The 21564-nt window shown below is 45.7% G+C and overlaps 1 protein-coding gene and 2 pseudogenes across 1 annotated transcript; 1 reads left to right on the forward strand and 2 right to left on the reverse strand.

Annotated features, from left to right (window-relative positions):
• Positions 1-21564, forward strand: part of LOC130222307 (NACHT, LRR and PYD domains-containing protein 12-like) — a 339313-nt pseudogene that overhangs the window by 35966 nt on the left and 281783 nt on the right.
• LOC130222311 (zinc finger protein 850-like) overlaps positions 1-21564 on the reverse strand; it is a 535728-nt pseudogene that overhangs the window by 18466 nt on the left and 495698 nt on the right.
• LOC130222314 (NLR family CARD domain-containing protein 3-like) lies at positions 3014-21453 on the reverse strand. Its single transcript, XM_056454895.1, has 5 exons — positions 19875-21453; positions 14746-14919; positions 5023-5196; positions 4165-4211; positions 3014-3762 (listed from the first exon to the last, which is right to left on the reverse strand). The coding sequence occupies exons 1-5, from the start codon at positions 21278-21280 to the stop codon at positions 3236-3238; spliced, it is 2328 nt and encodes a 775-aa protein (XP_056310870.1). The 5' UTR covers positions 21281-21453; the 3' UTR covers positions 3014-3235.

Here is a 21564-nt window from a genome sequence, read left to right on the forward strand (position 1 = left end):
ACTATGGCTACAAGGAAACAGCTGATTCCAGTGAGACCAATTCAGAGCTTGAGTCTTCAGATTCAGAAGACATTCCTTTAAGCAAAGATTTGGCTGAGTGGGCAACAACAGCAGGCCAAACACATGCTGCTCTAAATAAGCTCCTTGGAATACTAAGAAAACATGGACATACACTTCCAAAAGACAGTAGAACACTTTTAGCAACCCCGTTAGGTTTTGAAATTAAGAATTTGTGTGGAGGCCAGTACACATATTATGGGTTGGAGCAGGGAATTCTACATTACCTTTCTTTCATCAAACCATCGTTCACAGGCAGTATTGACCTCATTATCAATATAGATGGTCTGCCTATTTTCAAGTCCAGTAAAACCCACTTTTGGCCTATTCTCGCCAAATTTGATCATTCTGAGCCATTTCTGCAGAGATGTATAAAGTACTAGAGACCCAGACTTAAGTAAAAGTACAAGTACTAGAAGTAAGTAGTAGAAGTAAAAGTGCTCTTTAAGCACCATACTTAAGTGGAAGTACTAAAGTATTCAACATTTTTTGTACTTAAGAATTGCGAGTAGTCTATTTCAAAATGTACTACTCAAGTACTGAAAGTAAAAGTACAAGTATTGTGTAATGTAGTTATTACAGAAAGCAGTCAAAAGACATCATATTGTTTTGTTTATTTTAAATCTCTTTTTTGGGGGCACGTCATTAAGCAGAACGAAAAGAAACATGGCTTACGATAACGTTTTTCTCTCACACTTGAACCACAGATCTGACAGATTATAACAGCTTTAACACACACCTTTCAAAGTTGTGGGTCACAAAAACAGTCCATAATCCACTCAAAACGCTATTGAAACCCATTTTCGGAGCATAATTTACTGGTTGTAAACGAACGTTCTAATTCACTTGATTTTGATTTTATTGTAAAAAAAAGAAAACGTGTATATTACTGTGTTAAATGAAAATCTGAAATATTTTATGGCTTATGGCTATGATTTAGTATTCAAAAATGTTTCATTTTGATTATGTTTTAATTAAATTGGTCTTAAACTTCATATTTTTATAGTATATTTATTCATTCTGGTACTTTTACCATAAACCAACATCTCAACCATTTGGTAGAGGCTGATATTTTAGAAATTATGGGATGTGTTGGGGGAAAATGTATTGATTGTGTTAACTAGCGACATTTGGAGTTAAGAAATGCAATAAATAAAAAAATTCTATTGGTTTTTTTCTTGGTGTGACAGTTAAATGGTTACTTGTAATACAATTGTGTCCTTTAATACAGCAGTAAGATATATGAACTGTACCCTTAATTTGACCCGCTCAAAGAAAACACTCTTTCTGAATGTATCAAACAAAACTCAAGCACAGAAGACAGCACGAGCATTTATAGCAAATAAACTAATGTAAATATTCTCCCGCCTGCTTTTTAAACGCTGACAGGCGAGGTCTTACACCCCTTTGATTGGTTATTGTCTTCACCTTCTCAACAGAAAGGGCTGCTATCGGCTTTAGAAATGAAAGCGTTGTACACTGATGGCGGGAAGAACAGCCGCGGTTACAGTCTATGTATGTATAATACGCAGTTATCACAGGTAATCTGTAATAGACACAGTGGAGAAAACTTGCACCTCATACACGCACAGGTCTGGATCCACAAGTATCGCTTTAACAGCCAAGAGGAGATGAAAAGTTACCTCACAAACAGGCCAGCGGGTCAAATGTCCAAAGTGAGAGAGGCAGAGATGGAGTCTCACAACATTTCTCTGTAGTAGTGAAATAGCGGCTCGTGTGCTGTGCCGCCTTCACTCGCCCTCGCGCGTCCGTCCTTCGCCATAGTATTGCGACACCGCACATAGGAGATAAATGACGTCAGTACATAATAACCCGTTATGATCTATTACTGAACCGATATCGACCATTTTGACACCTCTAGTTATGAGTAACGATGCAGCTCATAAAAAATCTATCGGAGTAAAAGTATTAAACTCATCGAAAATATGTACTTAAGTAAAAGTGGAAGTAGGAGAAACAAACAATACTCCAGTAAAGTACAGATACTGCCTTTTAGTACTTAAGTACAGTAGTGAAGTAGTTCTACTTCGTTACTATACATCTCTGTTTATTTGTACTGTGGCAGATTTTTACATAATAATGCTGTTAATGGAAGGAGTTTTACGGTGTCGGTGATTCAATATCTAGATATTAATGCAGTTTACAGTCATTATACAAGTCAAATGTAACTGTATGAGTCTGCTTCAAGTTCAGAGGATAACTTTGAAGAGTTCTAATGATTATTTAAATCAGATATTTTATTTACATCAGGTCATTTATGTGCTTTTATTTTCATTTATATTTAAAGGTTAACAAATAAGAAAATAGACATTTTTCTGTGTGCCCGCTCGCAGTCGCGTGGTGTACGCTGGTGGAGAAGCAGAGGGATGAGAGAGGAGCTCTTCGGTGTTATAGTGTGTACTCACTGTGCCTCACTACTCTGTTTAAGGAGTAAAATCAGTGTTTCCTTCACCTCATCTGTGTGTGACCGTGTTTCTGTGGTGTCTGAGAGGGATATCCATTTGAGATCTGCTACACACACACACACACACACACACACACACACACACACACACAGCAGTGAACATACATGCATGCATGCACACACACAAACACACACTAGTGACCACATGTGCACACTCTCACACACACACAGCAGTGAACATGCATGCATGCACGCACGCACGCACATGCACGCAAACACACAAACAGCAGTGAACATGCATGCATGCACACGCACAAACACACACACACACACACACACACAGCAGTGAACATGCATGCACACACACACACACACTAGTGACCACATGTGCACACTCACACAGCAGTGAACATGCATGCATGCACACATGCACGCACACACACAAACACGCACGCACACACACGCGCACACACACAGCAGTGAGCATGCATGCATGCACACACACACACACACACACACACACACACACACACACACACACACACACACACACACGTGACCACATGTGCACACCCTCACACACACACAGCAGTGAACACACACACGCGCGCACACACACACACACTAGTGACCACATGTGCACACTCTCTCACACACACACACACACACACACACACTAGTGACCACATGTGCACACACACACAGCTGCTGACTGCTCCTGCAGAGGATTCTGGGTAAATCTCTCGTCAGTCTTCAGCTCAGTTTCACTGATGATCCAGGATAAACTATAAACCCAGGCCAGAGCGGCTCAGTGAATGTGGTCTGGACTGAGTGGATGAGGCTTATTGTGTCTCTATAGATGTTGTAAAAGATCAGAGTTCCTGCACTGTGATCCACAAACACTCCTATTCTACTGCTGAGCGGCTTCACTGGGAGATCAGTGTGTGTGTGATTGTGTGAGAATGAGAAACTGGAGGAAGAGCAGAACAAACTCCAGGACTGAGCATTAGATCCAAACACACACTCAATACCTGCTCCCTTCCTGCTGATGCTCTTATATGACACTGATATACACACAGCACCATCTCCACTCCTGTCAGTCTCCCAGTAGCAGCGTCCACACACACTCTCTCTGCACAACACCTGAGGCCAATAATTAAATCTGTTTGGATGATCAGGATACGGCAGGTTTTCTAACACACTCTTCACCTCTCTGTTCTCCTCGGACAGAATGAGACAAGTGTGTGCTGTGTTTGGATCCAGTGTGAGGAAACAGACATCTGAACACAAGAAGAGACACATTTATTATCACAGCTGTGTGTGTATGTGTGTGCGCGCGAGAGAGAGAGAGAGAGAGAGAGTGTGTCTGTGTATGTGTGTGAGAGAGTGTGTGTGTGTGTGAGAGAGAGAGAGTGTGTTTGTGTCTCTGTCTGTCTGTCTGTCTGAGTGTGTGTGTGTGTGTTTGTGCGTATGCGTGTGAGCGAGTAAATGTATGTGTGTGTGTGTGCGTGTCTGTACATATATGTGTGTGTGTGTGTGTGTGTGTGTGTGTGTGTGTGCGTGCGTATGCGTGTGAGCGTGTGTGCGTGTGTGTAGTCCTACATTTGTGCAGTCCTGCTGTAATCCTTGTGTGTGTGTGTGTGTGTGTGTGCGTGTGTGAGTGTGTGTGTGTATGGTCCTACATTTGCATGGTCCTGCTGTTATCCTCGTGTCTCCTCCATGATCCAGACTGTAAACACACACAGATGGAGAGAATGAGCTGTTTAGTTTCCCCCTCAGCTAATAAGCTAAAGCTAGCACTGAGCTGCTCAGCTACACGCTCCAAACTCTTCGGCTAAAACACACAACACTTGTTGGTTCCAGCCGGGATGCACAATGAATCTAACACAGTGCGTTCTTTTCCTCTGCTGTTGGTGAAGCGAGCGCAGATACTGCTCATGTTGATGGAGACACCCTGCCTCAACATTCATTTATTACAGTGATCACACTTAGCTTTGCCATCGTTCTTCAGCACATGCAGCCTTTGAGCACATGTTGCAGTCCATCTCTAAACTATGTTCAGATTATTAAAGCTGACAGAGTTCCTGACAGATTAGCAAGTGAAAAATACACATGTGTGCACAGAGAAGAGGAATCCAGATGTTGATTTTAGAACAAGAGTCTGAACATTAATCCAAGTGTCTGATTCCAGAATCTGAATCCATCTTCAATCCCCAACCCTATTCCTGACCTGATATTGGAGGATTCTTCAGCACAAATGGAGGAAGAAGTTTCTCTGCTCAGCTCAAATGCTGAAACTGTACAGTGTGTCCCACTTAATGTCACAACTGAGCCAAACACTCCAACATTTACAGAAGAGATTCATTTCACACTCAATGATTTGCTCTTCATAGACATGACTGGAATACTCTACAAGCTGTATCTTCTGTCTGTCCTCACCCCATAACCCTCACAGAAAACTGAAGATCAGAAAAGAGCTTTCTAGTGTCTTTTTAAAGCCATTCAGTGGAAAAGCACAAGGCCAGTGATGCTCCACATACTTGAGTTTGTCCAGTGTGTAGTTTGGATCCTCCAGTTGTTCAGAGAGCAGCTTGACTCCTGAATCTCCTGGATGATTGTAGCTCAGATCCAGCTCTCTCAGGTGTGAGGGGTTTGAAGTCAGAGCTGAAGACAGAAAACCACAGCCTTCCTCTGTCACCATACAGCCAGACAATCTACAAACACAGCAATAGTCCACATCACACAGTTGGACAATCACACACATCTCTTTGTGTTGTGAAGATGCTGACTGCTGTTTCTGCTCATGTTAACAGCAGTGATGAACACACACACACACACACACGCACACACACACACACACACACACACACACACACACACACACACACACACATCCTGATTAGCTCTCCTTATTGATCAAGCCCTCACATCAGCAAACACACTCACACACTCAACAAGGACTCCACATCATCTGTAGAACTGTATATTAATAGAAATAAAATCACACCCCTGCACATTTGGGCTCCACATCTGGTAAGACTTAAGGGCTGTTCACACGGAAAGTGATGTTGAATGTTGACACCCACAGACATAGTCACAACCTGCTAAAGTTTTCAAAAAGTGAACTAAGACTGCAACTATTTGGGGAAATCTCTATAAAAGGTCTTCAAATCTGATTTGGATTTAAAGGAATTGTTTTTCCTCTTTAAAATAGGATTTATTCTTGTGTTTAAAGCTTTTGTCATTACGCTACTTCAGTGTCTCAGACTCATTCACAAATGATTATTAAATGCTGGATTAATGCACAAGAGAGTTTGGCCAACACGTTTTAGAGCATTTCAAATATAGATTATATGTGCACGCTGTATAAGTGCACATACAGCCGCTCAGCATAATGGAGTACAGCCCATTCTGAAAATCCAGATTTTCCTCCATTTCTCAGTCAATATAGGCAGTGTATTTTGGTGCATTTAAACAAAACAGATTTATTCATCAGAAATATTTATTACAAGAATATTTTAGTCACCAAACATATTCAGAAATTGAAAGATAACACAATTAAATTCAGGCTAAATATTGCAAAAAACCCTACAAAATTTCAGCTGAATTCTTCCATTGTTTTGCTTCTCTTGATTTTTCCTCTTTTTTCATTTTGTATTTAATATTTTTCTAGAACATATAAATTTGAGTGGACCAGTTTTTGGAGCTTTATCATAAGTTATTTTGTTAGATGAGCTCCAGATTTGGCTAATCTATTGTATATCCACAAATATAATATTGTAGAGCTTCCTATTTCAAATATGAATGTAAAAGAGAGATTAGTGAGGGGTGTACTTATATATGCTGAGCACTGTATATTGTTCACCCAGAGTGTTTACATGGTCACACAGCAAGTCATACAACAAGCATTTAGTTTGGGCTAGCTGTTGCAGATGGACATTGCTCAGGGTTCTTACACCTTTTCCAACTTCAAATTCCAGCACTTTTCAAGCACCTTCAAGGTGCATTTTTATGTTTTTCCAGCACCTAACAACCGCTGTAAATTGCGTTTATATTTGCTGTATGTACTTTTCTACATTTAAATCTATAATTTGTACTATTTTACAAAACACAAGATGACATTTCAACTTGAACTGTTGAATACTTGAGCACAGATTTATTGGGATAGTTTACCCAAAAATGTAAAAAAAAAAAAAAAAAAAAAGATCAGTTATTGGACGAAGTATCTTAAGTTTGGTCTCTTTTTACCTAAAGTTGAAATCTCAAAAATGAGCTAACAGTCAGATTTTCTTTGAGTGTAGTACCAAACTTTCAAGACCAGGCGTTCATGATATTTCATGTGAATTGCTATTCAAAATTCATGTAACAAATTGAATCCTTATGAGTCTGAGAATATCCTTGCTGCAAATTAATGAACTGTTCATGTCAACTGTTTTGAAAATCAGTCACCAAATATGAAAACCATAGTTTGTAAGCTTTCATCAATTCATTTTCTTTTCAGCTTAGTCTGTTTGTTAATCAGGAGTCGCCACAGCGGAATGAACCACCAACTTATGCAGCATATGTTTTGCACAGCGGATGCCCTTCCAGCCGCAACCCAACACTGGGAAACACTCATACACTCTTGCATTCACACAGATACACTACGTCCAATTTAGCATATTCAATTCACCTATAGCGCATGTCTTTGGACAGTGAGAGAAAACCGGAGCATCCGGAGGAAACCCGGAGAACATGCTAACCACACAGAAATGCCAACTGACCCAGCCAGGAACTAAACCAGCAACCTTCTTGCTGTGAGGCGAACGTCACTGCTGCTCCACCATGATGCTGAGCTTTCATCAATATTACTTTTTATTACTGTCAATATTACTTTAGGTTAGGACTAAGGTACTGTTGTAACTGTATGCAAATGTCCCACCTGTGAAAGTGTGACAGTTAAGGTGTTAAAGGAAAACATGCTTAATGGTTTAAAAGGTATCACCTCTCTGTAAGTAGTCTTGGCATTTTATATAACCTATATTTAAATGACAAATAATGACCAGAGATAAATACAATTTTAATAAAAACTTTAAGGTTAATTGTGTAAAATACGGGCATTTTTTGTTCATTTTTTCTTATCTTGAGCAGCCCTCACTTGGCATGGCGTGAATAACACGATCAATAACTTAAATTGGCAAGGAAGTAAAAAAAACTGATTGGAACAACAAACCCTCATTTGGGTGATGGTGGGTCATTGTAAGGTCCAGACGGCCGGTGGTGACGCTCACCGGTGGAGTTGATTAGACCCAGGCCCCAGCCCGCCAAGCCCCCCGACGGGAGACCGCCTTTCTGAGACGTCCCGCGCCTGGAGGTGCGTGTCCGATGCCGATTGTCTCTGACCTGCCATCAAGAATTCGAGGAAGGCGAGAAAAAGTGGACTTAGGTTTTGGCGGCTTTGCGGTTAAAGGAACCAGGGGGTCAATGGCCAGGCTGGCTGCCCACAAAAGTGTCCCGATCCCGGCCAGCGCCATTGGCCTTGGGGGCCTGGGGGTCCCGCCCCAACCAAGCGGTTCAGACATTGAAGTCTTGCCCACAGACAGTGCCCTGATCTTGGCCAGCGCCGTTGGCCTTGGGGGCCAGGGGGTCCCGCCCCAACCAAGCGGTTCAGACATTGAAGTCTTGCCCAAAGACAGTGCCCCGATCCAGGCCAGCGCCGTTGGCCTTGGGGGGTGGGGGTCCCGCCCCAACCAAGCGGTTCAGACATTAAACGCTTGCCCAAAGACAGTGCCCCAATCTTGGCCAGCGCCGTTGGCCTTGGGGGGTGGGGGTCCCACCCACACCAAGCGGTTCAGACATTGAAGTCTTGCCCAAAGACAGTGCCCCGATCCAGGCCAGCGCTGTTGGCCTTGGGGGGGTGGGGGTCCCGCCGGGGGTCCCGCCCCAACCAAGCGGTTCAGACATTAAACGCTTGCCCAAAGACAGTGCCCCAATCTTGGCCAGCGCCGTTGGCCTTGGGGGGTGGGGGTCCCGCCCCAACCAAGCGGTTCAGACATTAAACGCTTGCCCAAAGATAGTGCCCCGATCCAGGCCAACCCCGTTGGCCTTGGGGGGGTGGGGGTCCCGCCTCAACCAAGCGGTTCAGTCATTGAAGTCTTGCCCACAGACAGTGCCCCAATCTTGGCCAGCGCCGTTGGCCTTGGGGGGGTGGGGGTCCCGCCCCAACCAAGCGGTTCAGACATTGAAGTCTTGCCCAAAGACAGTGCCCTTAATCCGACCAGTGCTGTTGGCCTTGGCGAACGTCCGGCACTGGAGGAAGGCAAACACAAAACTCCCAGATTGAACGCCCCTGGAACTACGTGCCGCTGGTGCACCCCAGCCGCCTCAACAAATTGAGCACTGCGCCGGGTGGCGGTAGTGGGAAAGGCTGGTGCACCCGAGCTATCTCTGTACCACAGTATGGGCGAGGAGGTGGAGAGGGTGGTTCCCCACATCCAGATGGTTCACCAACGGCACGTCTGCGTAGCGAGTGCCACTAGCTAAGTCAATGTTCGTGGCTTAAGTGTGGGGTGCCCGGGGTCTGCTGGTGAGCAGGTGTCAAACTAGAAGACCCTTTGGGCCCGGTGCTTGCCCCGGAAAGGGTGTGTGCCCTGGGGGAAAGGGGGTGTCAGTGGTGGCCTTGGGAGTCAGGGGCTCCAGCCCCTGTAACGTGGGCCCTTGCCCCCGCCCGGCACCCACCCCAATATGGGTGGGTCAGCCTCTATGGGTGTGGTTGGTTCCTCCCTGCCTCGGGCGTGCTGTGAGGGAGGCGTGGGGGGGGTGTCCCTCCACACACAACCCCCCCGTTCCCGCCTCTATCTGTGGGAGAAAAAAACTCAAATGGCCCGTCTGGTTTTGACCAAGAGCATGTCCGGCGCTCTGCCCGCCAGCCCGCCCGCCTGACCCCCTGTGCTTTGTCCCCCCCTCTGCTGATTCTCAGTCCGCGCCGCCCTCGCCCTGGACAAGGTCTGGGGGTGGTAGGTGGGCTCGGTAGAGTCTCCAGTGTGGTGAGTCGAGCCCAGGGGCTGTGTGGGGTACGGGCTGGTGCTGGCTCCAGCCCCTGTGTGTGTGTGTGTGACCAGTGCTGCGTCTCCCGCCTGTCCGCAAGCCCGCCCACCCCTCCGGGTTTATCCTTGCTGGCCCTCGGCGGTCTCTCCTGCCCCATCTGCCCCCTACCCCTCTCCCCCGGAGGTGTGTGGGGGTGGCTGGTGGAGGCGGAGGGTGGCCGCTAGTAGTCTCTGGCGAGGTGAAACAAGCCGGGGTCAGTGGTGTCCAGGCTTACGGTCTGGCCCCTCCTTTTTGATGGTTGCGGTTCATGATGCGGTGAGCCCCGGAAAAGGTGCGTGTTCGATGGGGTTCTACGACACTGCTTTGAAAGTAGGAAAAAGCCATGTATAAAGCCCCCGCGGCTGGTGCAGTCCAAGCTGCCCAAAACGGTGCGTGTTCGGCCGGGCTCATGCCATCCCTTTGTGGGGGCAGAAAAGGGAACTATAAAAGGCTTATTCAAAAAGCCCCCCGCGGGCTGGCGCAGTCCAAGCTGCCCAAACTGTGCGTGTTCGGCGGGGCACATGCCATCCCTTTGTGGGGGCAGAGAAGAGAACTATAAAAAGCTTTATGCAAAACGCCCCCTGCGGGCTGGCGCAGTACAAGCTGCCCAAAACGGTGCGTGTTCGGCGGGGCTCATGCCCATCCCTTTGTGTGGGAAAAGGGGAATAATCAAAAAGCAGCGCAAAAAAAAGTCCCCGCTGCTGGCACGGTAAGGCTGCCTGAAATGGTGCGTTGTTCCCGGGACAAAAATCCACCAAAAGTCGTAACAACTGCTTCCAAACTATATAAGTTGGATCAAAGGGATCTCGTAGGTATCGGTCCTTCCCCTTTAAGAGGGGGAGGGGGAGGGGGAACCAGCGTCGCTGACGCGGAAGTGGACGCCTCGTCCGCCATCTTTTAAACCGCTCCACGCGGCATGTGGGTCTCTCTCCCTCCAGCCTTGGTCTTGGATGGTCATGCCCGAATGTGCACTCTGCTTCAACGTCTACAGCCGCCTCTCGCCGCACCTGTCCGCGGTCCACAAGGTGTCGAACGCGGACGAGAAGAAGCTTTTGCTGGCGCTCGCCGCTGCCCGCGTGGACACGCGGAAGACGGCGTGCCCGGTGCCCGGCTGCCGGAGGACGCCGGCCCGCCTAGAAAGACACCTGAAGCAGCACGCCGAGCTCTCCGTCTCGGCCAGGAAGGAGGCCATGGGCCGAGCGAGGCGTCGGAAAGTGGCTCGAGAGTTGCGGTGATTGCGGTCCACTCAACCGACGGTACCCGTGGTGTCTCGGCTGGCGTCGTCCTCCGAAGAGGAACGGGAACCAGACGGCCCGGAAGCCGAGCGTCCCTGCGCCGACCCCCGCTGCAGGCTCGCAACGTAGCGCATACAGGCCCAGCTCTCAGAGCTCCGCAAGCAGGTGGACAAGGTGAGGTCCACCCAGCTCAAATTCACCCGCCGCTATCGAGAGTTGAGGAGGGGGGGAAGAGGGGAGGAAGAGCAGGCGGGCAAGGTCGTGTCCTGCCCCGCCGGCACCATCCCCCGACCCCGCCCCCGGGCGAGGGGCTGCCCCCGGGCGAGGGGCGGCCCAAGGTCTCCGGGCGGCCTCCGGGCCTGTGGAAGCCTACGATCCAACAAAGTACCCGTACCCGGACCACGCCCGCGCCTTGAGTTGAGTATGGTTATGGCACTTCTCTGTTGGGCTGGTGGTGGGTGTATGTCGTCTAGGCTGACTTTAGACTTTCGCCCCCGTTCTGCAGACTTGCTTTTGGCAGAGTTCGAGGGTTTCCAATTGGAGAGCGAGCCCACCGCCCGTCTGGGGAATAACGTCGCCTCCAAACTGGCGAGGGTCAAGGCCTTCCTAGGCTTCATGGCGAAAGGCCACGCGGACCCAGAAACCTTGTCCTTCCTCAACCAACCGGCGCGCATCCGAGCCTGGTCTGCCCTGCTAGGCCAAACGGGCATGGCCGAGCCCACGAGGCAGCACTACCTGAAGAACGTGGTGCAGTTCCTGGATTATCTCTCCGAAACCCCGCCGGCCTCCTGCCGCCTCTCCAGTACCACCCTGGTGCTGATTCGCAGTGAGCTTCGAGCTCTCATTCGCGGCATACGCCACCGCGTCGTGGTACACGAGGTAAAGACCAAGCAGGCCAAAGAAGACAGATTTATCTCCAAAGCCACCCTGCTTCGCTGTCATCGGACGGCTGGGAGAAAAATACCTGCCCTTCTAGGTGAGTGTTTGGTCCCGCCGGTCTGCGTTTCCACCACCACTTGTGGAAACGCTGACCTTCTCTCCGTTCTTCCCTCTTCTGCTCCGTGGCGCCAGCGGCTCTCGGTCAAACTGAGCCACGTCAGTGTACCCACCCGAATGGGGGTTAAGGGGTGGGTACGCTGACGTGGCTCGGTTTGACCGAGAGCCGTTGGCGCCCCGGAGCAGACATTCTTTTGTTTAAACCGTTGGTGGTGTAACATGGTTTGTTGGAAAAGTCTAACCCCTAACTTCCCTCCGTCAGACGGCCTCGAGTCCAGCCCAGACACCAGGCAGCAGTGGCGCTTCTATGGCTACCTGACCGGCTACCTGACCTGCATCACGGGCCATCGCTGTGGGGTCTTCCAGAACCTGACCATCCAGGAGGTCCAAGAGGCTTCCAGAAGCCAGGACGAGTCCGCCTATGTCATTAACGTGAGTGGAACTTTGCATGTGGGGGCCACCAGTGGTAGGGCTCACTCATCTTCTCTCTGTTTTTCCCAGATCACCACGCATAAGACAAACCAAGCCTTCGGCGCGGCTCGGCTGTCTCTCAACAAGGAAGAATACAGCTGGTTCCGGAGGTTCTTGCAGCTGCGGGCTAGCCTCCCCGGGGGGGGGGGGCAGGCCTCCTATTTTGTTTTTACTTCCAGACCCAGTCCCTGTCGAACCCTGCACAAAAATTTTCAATCTGCGTGGACCAGCATGGGGCTTCCCGGCAAGCCCACCTTCACTGACGTCCGAACTGCCATCACGACCCACGTGAGTATCTATGCCAGTGCCCCCCCGCTGACCCCCATGACTGCCAGCGGCTTTGACCCCAAAAAGTCTCTGTCTGTCTGTCTCTGACGCAGGCAAAGAATTCACATTCTTCCGAGGATCGCAGGAAGGTGGCCCAATTCATGTGCCACGATACCTCAACCTCAGATAAGTTCTACGCGCTTCACCTCGGCCCTCTCCAAGCACGTGAGCGCCGCAGACTCTTCGAGAGGGCCTTGGTGGAGGAGGAGGAGGAGGAGGAGGAGGCAGCGGGCAGAGAACGCCACTCAAGGAAGGGGCGCCAGAGGGCAGAGAGTCCCGGGTCACCCCTGGTAAATCAGTTCCTTTTTGGCATGGACCTCAACAGAGAGACGTGTGGTATGAGCTTACTGGCCTTTTCTCTTTTTCAGGAGGGAACTAGCAGGAGGACGCTGCCATGGCCGCCTTCGAAGGGGAAACGCCCCCTCGAAGCAACAGAAGACTCTGAATCTTCCTAAATAAAAATTTAACAATAAAGGTCATATGGTGTTCAGTGTCTTTATTATTCCTCTATCTGTGTGATAAAAAATAGCTTCGAATGGGACAAATGATCCCTATCTCCTGTGTTAGAAGTATCGCGTGGGACGGCCGCGTCCAGGTTCAGCCTTTGCTAAGTCCCAATTGGGACAAATGATCCCTGTCTCCTGTGGTAAAAGTGTCGCGTGGGACGCCCGCGTCCAGGTTCAGCGTTGGCTGAAAGCCCATTGGGACAAATGATCCCTTTTTAAACACAGGTGCCAGGCAGGACGAGACTGTCCAGGTCTGCGCCGGCGTTGATTGGCCATATGGCCCATATTCCAACTCTGGGTATTTGCAGGTCTCTCCCGGGATGGCTCGGACCTTTGGGCTGCATGAAGAGGTCGAAAGAGGGATGCCCAAAAGCGGGGGTTAACTTCTGTGAGGAAGTGCCCTTTAGACTGTTGAGTTTAGGAAAAAATCTGCAATGAAAACAGTGCAAAAATGAAATTGCACTCAACAAAATATGGTGCAAAAATAATAATTAGTTTATCCAGGAGTAGGCCAAACAGTGTAGGTAGGTAGATATTGACATCTAACTTAATATTTGCATACGTCATCTTAATATTAGTAACCAGGGCTTGACATTAACTTTTTCCAACGTTACTAGTCACTCGCCATTTTCACTAGCCACAATTTTGTTGTTGGGAAAATATTTTTATATGCATACATTTGACTTTGACATGCTAAAATTACTTGATTTAGATTTTGTGTTGTGTCCACATGCCTCATTCATTTAACGTTTTGTAATCCTGCAGGTCATTGCAAGCAGAGGGCCAATCAGAAGAGCGGTGGGGCGGGCATTGTGGGCTTTGTTTACTGCAGCAAGTTGACTGTTCCTGAGAGTTTGCCGTTTTTAAGTGCAAATATGCATTCTGGTGAAGCTTGCATAGATAAAATTTCAGGCACATATGCGATCAAAACGGTCATAATTTCGAGTCCTGCAATTTCAATTTCAAGCAGGTTTAAGCACTTTGTCCAAAATCCAAGCACTTTTATAACCTTGAAAACACTATATTAAAATCAAGCACTTTCCAGGATTTCCAGCACCCGTACGAACCCTGATTGCTGTACACTGCCCTTGATGGGTGAGTGGGGGAGTGTCTGTTGTCTCTCCAAGTGTGAATTATTCATGACCATTGTCACTCACGCATACCGCTGAGATCACCCAAAACAAACCCAACAAATCGTAGATCATTTGTAATGTTTTCTTTGAATGAGAGAACAGAATCATTTTACATATATGAGAAGTAAATATTCCAGCCTACAAGACTGTTTACTCTAAAGTCTTGTTCAGGCACATTCAGTGTGGTTTTTGGACCTTATTTCAGCTATTTTTGCCTCTAAAACCTATTAACCACACTTTATTTGTGCTAAATACAAATAAAATACATGTTGGCCAGTACTATGAAAGAAGTAGCTGAAATAAGCACAAATGTCAGGGCATGTCAAAACATCTCAGGGGTCCCAAAATCACCTCAGACCCCTGAGGGTTAACTACAGGTATAGTATGAGCAGTGTGAAACATAATAACTGATAAACCATAATTCCTGTTATCTGGGGTTTACTATCACCCAGGGTTAACATGTTCAAGCATGAAAAGCCCGAATATGAAACTGTCTGACTGTAGTTATTGTAGAGTGGAGAATCATTTACCTCAGTGTCTCCAGTTTACAGTGTTGACTCTTCAGTCCATCAGAGAGAAGCTTCACTCCTGAATCCTGCAGGTCATTGTTACTCAGGTCCAGCTCTCTCAGGACACAGTTTGAGGATTGTAGAGCTGAAGACAAACTCTCACAGGACCGAACAGTGAGATTACAGCCCTGTAGCCTGTGTAGAGAACAAACACAATATGTATGTGTTGATCTGGTGTGTTTAATAGTCTGAAGCATGTCTGAATGTAGTGACTGGTTTAACTTCACTAATTAGTGAGCACATCTGGTGATTTTAGCTTTAAACAGTATTTATGTCTATAAAACACAATTAAATGGCTTCCTTCAGATGTTCCAATGGCCCAACTCTTCATTAAACACCTAACACTGCAAGACAGTATTTTTTAAATTGTTTTATTTATTATTATTGAACAAACAAGCTAATGACAATAATCTTCTGTAGCATCTTTAAAAGTTGCATCTCAAAGCCCTTTTCAGAATAAAGTGAAACAGATGCATATGTAACAGAAATATAAAACATAAATAAATATAAAAATATTCATTGTTGTTTGCTGTTTGTGTGTTTTTGTTTCTAAAGATTCCTCCATGTCAGTGATAAGGACTGCCTGCCCTATAATCTTGCCTGCAGCTCCTCAGCCTTATCCAGCCATGTCCACCATTTCAGTTGTCTCTATAGTACATCAGTTTCAAACTTCTGTAGTACATCAGACAGTTTCTAGCGCTTACGGTATGTTGTAGCGAGGACATAAACAAGGATGTAAACAACAGGAAATGCTGTTTTGCACCGCTAACAATTTAGCCTAACTTAATTTTCCTGGTGACGTGGAGCCGATCCGCGAATCACAGCACAATGCATTAGCTGACCAATGCATTAGCTGAACAGCCTGACTTTCTACAAGTGAAGCATGAGCACACATTGCATTGCATCTTATCAACACAACCAAGCCTTAAAAATACACTCTAGACCACAGCTTTAAGGACACCCAGGCAGTCTAGAGGTGTTTGAAACCTCCAGAAAGGTGGGCTCACATCATCATGAAGGGTTTTACCAGGTCCACTATAGCTCTGTGCTCCAGCTGTTTATCCTGATCAACTCAACTCAATTTTATTTATAGAACACTTTCAACCAACCACAATGGCTACCAAAGTGCTGTACATAAAAACACACATAATACATGTAAACATACAAGGAACCAAAGTACATAAACTTACAACACATGAATAAAAGCTGAAGAAAATAAGTGTTTCAGTGACCTCTGAAAAGACTTGAGTTGGAGAAGTTCTTATGGAGAGTGGAAGATCATTCCAGAATCTTGGAGCTGCGACTGTAAAAGCTCTATCACCGCCACAAATCAAGCGTGATCGTGGAACTTGCAAATAGAGTCGATCCTTAGAGCGAAGAGATCTCATGGGTTGGTGTATATTCATTAGCTCAGAAATATACTCAGGTGCCATGGAGGGATTTAAAAACATACAGCAGCACTTTGTACTGAATTCTAAACTGGATTGGCAGCCAGTGTAGGGAAACCAGTATGGGTGTAATGCGCTCTCCTTCTTTGTGCCTGTTAAAAGTCTGGCAGCTGCATTCTGGACCAGCTGCAGTCGCAAGAGAGAGGCCTGACTCACACCCAGATACAACATGTTGCAATAATCCGGAGAGATTAAGGCATGAGATGAAGGCATGAACAACCATCTCCAAATCACTGAAAGAGAGGACAGACTTCAGCTTGGCAATATATCGAAAATAAAAAACTATTTTTGACAACCGCATTAATTTAGTGATCAAACTGAAGCTCAGAGTCAAAGATAACACCAGCAGCTAGCTCTCTGCAACTCTCACATTGTCACCCGCTGAAGCTAAGCAGGGCTGTGCCCGGTCAGTACCTGGATGGGAGACCACATGGGAAAGCTAGGTTGCTGCTGGAAGTGGTGTTAGTGAGGCTAGCAGGGGGTGCCCAACCTGCGGTCTGTGTGGGTCCTAAGGCCCCAGTATAGTGACACAGACTCTATACTGCTCAGTGAGCGCCGTCTTTCAGATGAGACATTAAACCGAGGTCCTGACTCTCTGTGGTCGTTAAAAATGCCAGGATGTCCTGTGAAAAAAAAGTTGGGGTTTAACCCCTGCATCCTGGCCAAATTTGCTCACTGGCCTCTGTCTATCATGGCCTTCTATCCCTCCCCATATCATAATTGGCTTCATCACTCTGTCTCCTCCCAGGTGGATGCTGCACACTGGTGGTGGATGAGGAGAAGCGCTATATAAATATAAGGAATTATTAGGACTTTTTACAGAGGAATGTATTTTTCCAGAAAGCAGTGACAGATTGCCAATAGAATCTGAACCTTTTTGACCAAAAACAATCAATTCACACTTGTCCTTGTTATTTGCTAACCAATCTCTCACATCAGCCAAACAATTAAACAAAGCCTGAAGGGAGGATTGATCCTTAGATTTTATGGGGAAGTAGATTTGAGAGTCATCAGCATATAGATGGTAATTTATGCCATGCTTTTCAAAAAAAAATTCTCAATGGAAATAAGTAAAGGGAAAACAAAGCCAGACCCAGTATCAAGCCCTGCAGAACCCCACACTTTCATTGAATGACAGAAGAACAAGAGTTGCACACAAGAGTTGACTGATATAGTTCTATTCTTCAGATATGAAGAGAACCAGTCCAAGCCTAGACCCTGGATACCAGTGTGTTCTCTAAGCTGATCAATGAGGACGTCATGATCCACTGTATCAAAAGCAGCAGTGTAATCCAATAAAAGACGAACAGAGCTACCTAAATCAAGCTCCAACAACACATCTGTTGTGACTATCCTTAATCAAAATTTCCAATTAGTCACATCTTGGGTCTGCTGAGGGGTTTAGACGCTTCCTTTGAAAATAATACATGGAACAATAAGTCGTCATTTGTGGCTGTTTATTGTAGAGTTAGTTAAACAAAAAAACTGATATGAACTATACAAAATCAAACGACTTTGGCCATCAAACACTGAAGGTAAGTTCTAAAGACCATGTGCTCCCAGCAGACTCTTCTCTAGTAGGCCACACCCAGGTCTTTTAAGCTGTCTCTGGCCTGCAGGGGGTGCAAATCTCCAAAATAAAAGAAGTCAAGATTAACAACACAAACCTTTAAATAAAATAAACAAATGGCTCCTACAACATCATTTAAAACCCACAATAGAGCAGACTTTGTGCTATGACCAGCTCTAAAACCTGACTGACATTTATCAAAACCTTTATTATTAAACATGAAATCATTCAGCTGTACAGACACAATCTTCTCTAAAACCTTTGAGATAAAAGGGCCTGACCCTGTCATGGTTTCATTTACCTGCCTCTCCCCCATCACCCTTGTCCACTGTAGCACCTCCAGCTTGCTGAACTCACACTTGTTTTGTGTTTTCCTCTGAGGATCATCTGGAATCGTCTCCAAGCAGGGAGCTATGTCATGGTTGTCCTGTCCTCTTACTGTTGTGTTTTCCTTGTGTTCTCTCTGTTCACCTCAGTTTTCCACGTTACTCTTGTTAGTTGCCCAGTTACTCTTAACCCCCGTTAACTTACTAGTCTTATGTGTGTTTAAGCTCCTCCGTTTCAGCCATTATGTGTTGATCATAGTTTGCTGTATGTGTGTATGTTTCTCTTGCCTGTGTTTTCTGGTATTCAGCTATTCAGGGTGGCACAGTGGTTCAGTGGTTTGGACTTTCACCTAACAACAAGAAGGTTGCTAGATCAAGTCCCAGCTCCAGTTTACCCCACAAGACATATGGTATGGGTGAATTGAGTACACAAAACTGACCATAGTGTTTGTGTGTGTGCATGTGTGTGTGAATGAGAGAGTGTATGGGTGATTATAAACATCCTGAAAAGTATTTTATCAATATAAATCAGGGACAGCTGAAGGGTAGTGAATGAGTGAGTGATTGACCTTCATAGTAAACACTACAACACTAGTGGACTCAAAAGGCAATGGCAAATATTATCCATGAAGAGGGATACAGGTCATTGTTACTTGATAATTACCAGCATAGAAAAGGTCAAAATAGACAGAATTGAGAAAACAACATCAGTGTGATCATTCCGCTCTTACCAGAAATGATTTTAAAGGTGCCGTGTCATTTTATAGCTGACTTGTGTGAAATTTCCACACAAAAGAATCAATACAACGCATACAAATCCCAAAGTCAGTTATAAAATTATACTCCATGAGGGAAGATAACAACAGATGCTGAGCAGACCTGAATTTTCAACTGTACTATTTAAATAAGCTTTTACCTCATCAATAACATCAGCTACTGATCATAGATAATGTACTTTAATAGTTTGTTTGCTGCTTTAAAGAGATATTCACCCATTTACTCATCAGCAAGTGGTGCCAAACCTGTACGATTTATTCTACTGAACACAACAGAAGATTTTTTAAGACCAATGAAAACCATTAGCCATTGACCTCCATAATAGGAGAAACAAATGCTATGTAAGTCAATGGTTACAGGTTTCTAGCATTTTTCAAAATATCTTCCTTCATTTTCAACAGGAGAAAGAAACTTTTAGAAAGGTTTAAAACCCCTTGATGGTGAGTAAATGAGTAAATGTACACTCTTGGGTAAACTATTCCTTAAACCAGTGTTTCCCAACCCTGTTCCTGGAGGCACACCAACAGTTCATGTTTTGGATGTCTCCCTCATCTGACCCATTAACTTCAGGTTTTGGAGTCTCTTCTAATGCAGAGTTTCCCAACCCTGTCCCTGAAAGCACGCTAACAGTACACATTTTCATCCTCTCCCTAATAAAACACACCAAAAACAACTCATCAGAACATTAGAAGAGACTCCAAAACCTGAAGTTAACGGGTCAGATGAGGGAGACATCCAAAACATGAACTGTTGGTGTGCCTCCAGGAACAGGGTTGGGAAACACTGCCTTAAACAACCACTGCCAATACACTCATCTGAATGTCGTTAAAAACACTAAAATATTAAATAATAAACAATTATTCACAGTATTGAAGTGCAGATGATATAAATATGGTGCATGTTCATTAACATGATGTATTATTTAATTTCAGCAAATGTCTATTTCTTAGATTAAGCACTTTGACTTACTGAGCTCTTTTGGAGGATTTGATGACTGCTGATAGTCTGATGAGACACTTGTCTGATCTCTGGAATTTCTGAAGCTCAAACTCCTCCAGCTCCTCCTCTGAGGTCAACAACACAAAGACCAGAGCAGACCACTGGGCAGGTGAAAGGTCAGCAGATGACAGACTTCCTCTACTGAGGTGAGACTGAATCTCTTTCAGCAGAGTTTGATCATTCAGTTCATTCAGACAGTAGAACAGATTGATGGATCTCTCTGGAGACAGATTCCCTTCAAGTTTCTGCTTGATGTATGCAATTATTTCCTCCTTGCTCTGGTCTCTGTCATCCTGCTGTGTCAACAGGCCTCGTAAGAGTTGTCGATTTGACTGGAGTGACAGACCGAGAAGGAAGCGAAGGTAAAGGTCCAGATGTCCATTGTCACTTTCCAGAGCCTTGTCCACTGCAGTCTTCAGCAAATCAATCATACATTTAGTTTTGCTTTTCTGTCTAAAAATAGGTAAAGGTTTCTTGTTGATGTCTAGAAACAGATGTTGATAAAGGGCTGCAATGAACTCTTGAATGCTCAAGTGAAGAAAGCAGTACATGGTACCAAGAATGATTCCTGTCTCCTCCTTAAAGATCTGGGTACACATGCCTGAGTACACCGATGCCTTATAGACGTCAATGCCACAGTCTTTCAGATCGCTCTCATAGAAGATCACATTGTTTCTTTCTAGCTGCTGGAAGGATAGTTTCCCCAGTGAAAGGATGAGGTTTGGATCGCAGGAGACATCTGGTGTGTTTTCTCCATCATACTTTCTTCTGCTCTGCTGGATCTGAAAGCGGAGAAAGTGTGTGTACATCTGTGTCAGAGTCTTGGCAGATTCCTGCAGTGTTTCAGCATTAGCCCTGTGTTTCAGTTCAGTATTTCTGTTCTCCTTCAAAATATTCTGGAGAACAGTGGCTGAAATCCAGCAGAAGACTGGGATGTGGCACATAATAAAAAGACTCTTTGACTGTTTAATGTGATCAATAATTTCTCTGGCCTGATTCTGATCTGTGAGTCTCTTTCTGAAGTACTCCTCCTTTTGGACATCATTGAATCCTCGTATCTCTGTCAGCCGGTCGATACAGTGAGCAGGAATCTTACTGGCAGCTGCTGGTCTGCTGGTGATCCAGATGAGAGCAGAAGGAAGCAGATTTCCCTTGATGAGGTTCGTCAGGAGAACATCCAGAGAGACTGCTGAAGATACATCATGACACGTCTCATTACCAGCGAAGTTCAGAGGAAGACGACATTCATCCAATCCATCAAGGATGAACAGGACTTTGAATCGTGTCCTTCTTGTAAGGGTCAGTCCTTTAGTCTCTGGGAAAAACTGAGTTATGAGGTCTTTTAAACTTTGTCTTTTTTTCTCCTTTAAGTTCATCTCTCTGAATGGAAGAGGAAATATGAAGCTGATGTCTTGATTTTCTCTTCCTTCAGCCCAATCCAGAACAAACTTTTGCACAGAGACTGATTTCCCGATGCCAGCAACTCCTTTTGTCAGGACAGTTCTGATCTGCTCATCTTGTTCTGGTGCTTTAAACAAATGTTTGCATTCAACCTGTATCTCTAGTGACTGATGACGTCTGGAAGCAGCTTCAATCTGTCTGATCTCATGTACAGTGTTGACCTGTTCACTCGCACCCTGAGTGATATAGAGATCTGTGT

This window comes from Danio aesculapii, chromosome 4 (assembly GCF_903798145.1).
Source record: "Danio aesculapii chromosome 4, fDanAes4.1, whole genome shotgun sequence".
In the NCBI taxonomy this organism is placed as follows: domain Eukaryota; kingdom Metazoa; phylum Chordata; class Actinopteri; order Cypriniformes; family Danionidae; genus Danio; species Danio aesculapii.

Coding starts and splice junctions, on each gene's coding strand:
- LOC130222314 (XM_056454895.1), bottom strand. CDS start 21,280: ATGAACTTAAAGGAGAAAAAAAGACAAAGTTTAAAAGACCTCATAACT. Junction 14,920..19,874: donor AAATCCTCCAAAAGAGCTCA/GTAAGTCAAAGT, acceptor TTCTCTACACAG/GCTACAGGGCTGTAATCTCA. Junction 5,197..14,745: donor TGTAAACTGGAGACACTGAG/GTAAATGATTCT, acceptor CTGTGTTTGTAG/ATTGTCTGGCTGTATGGTGA.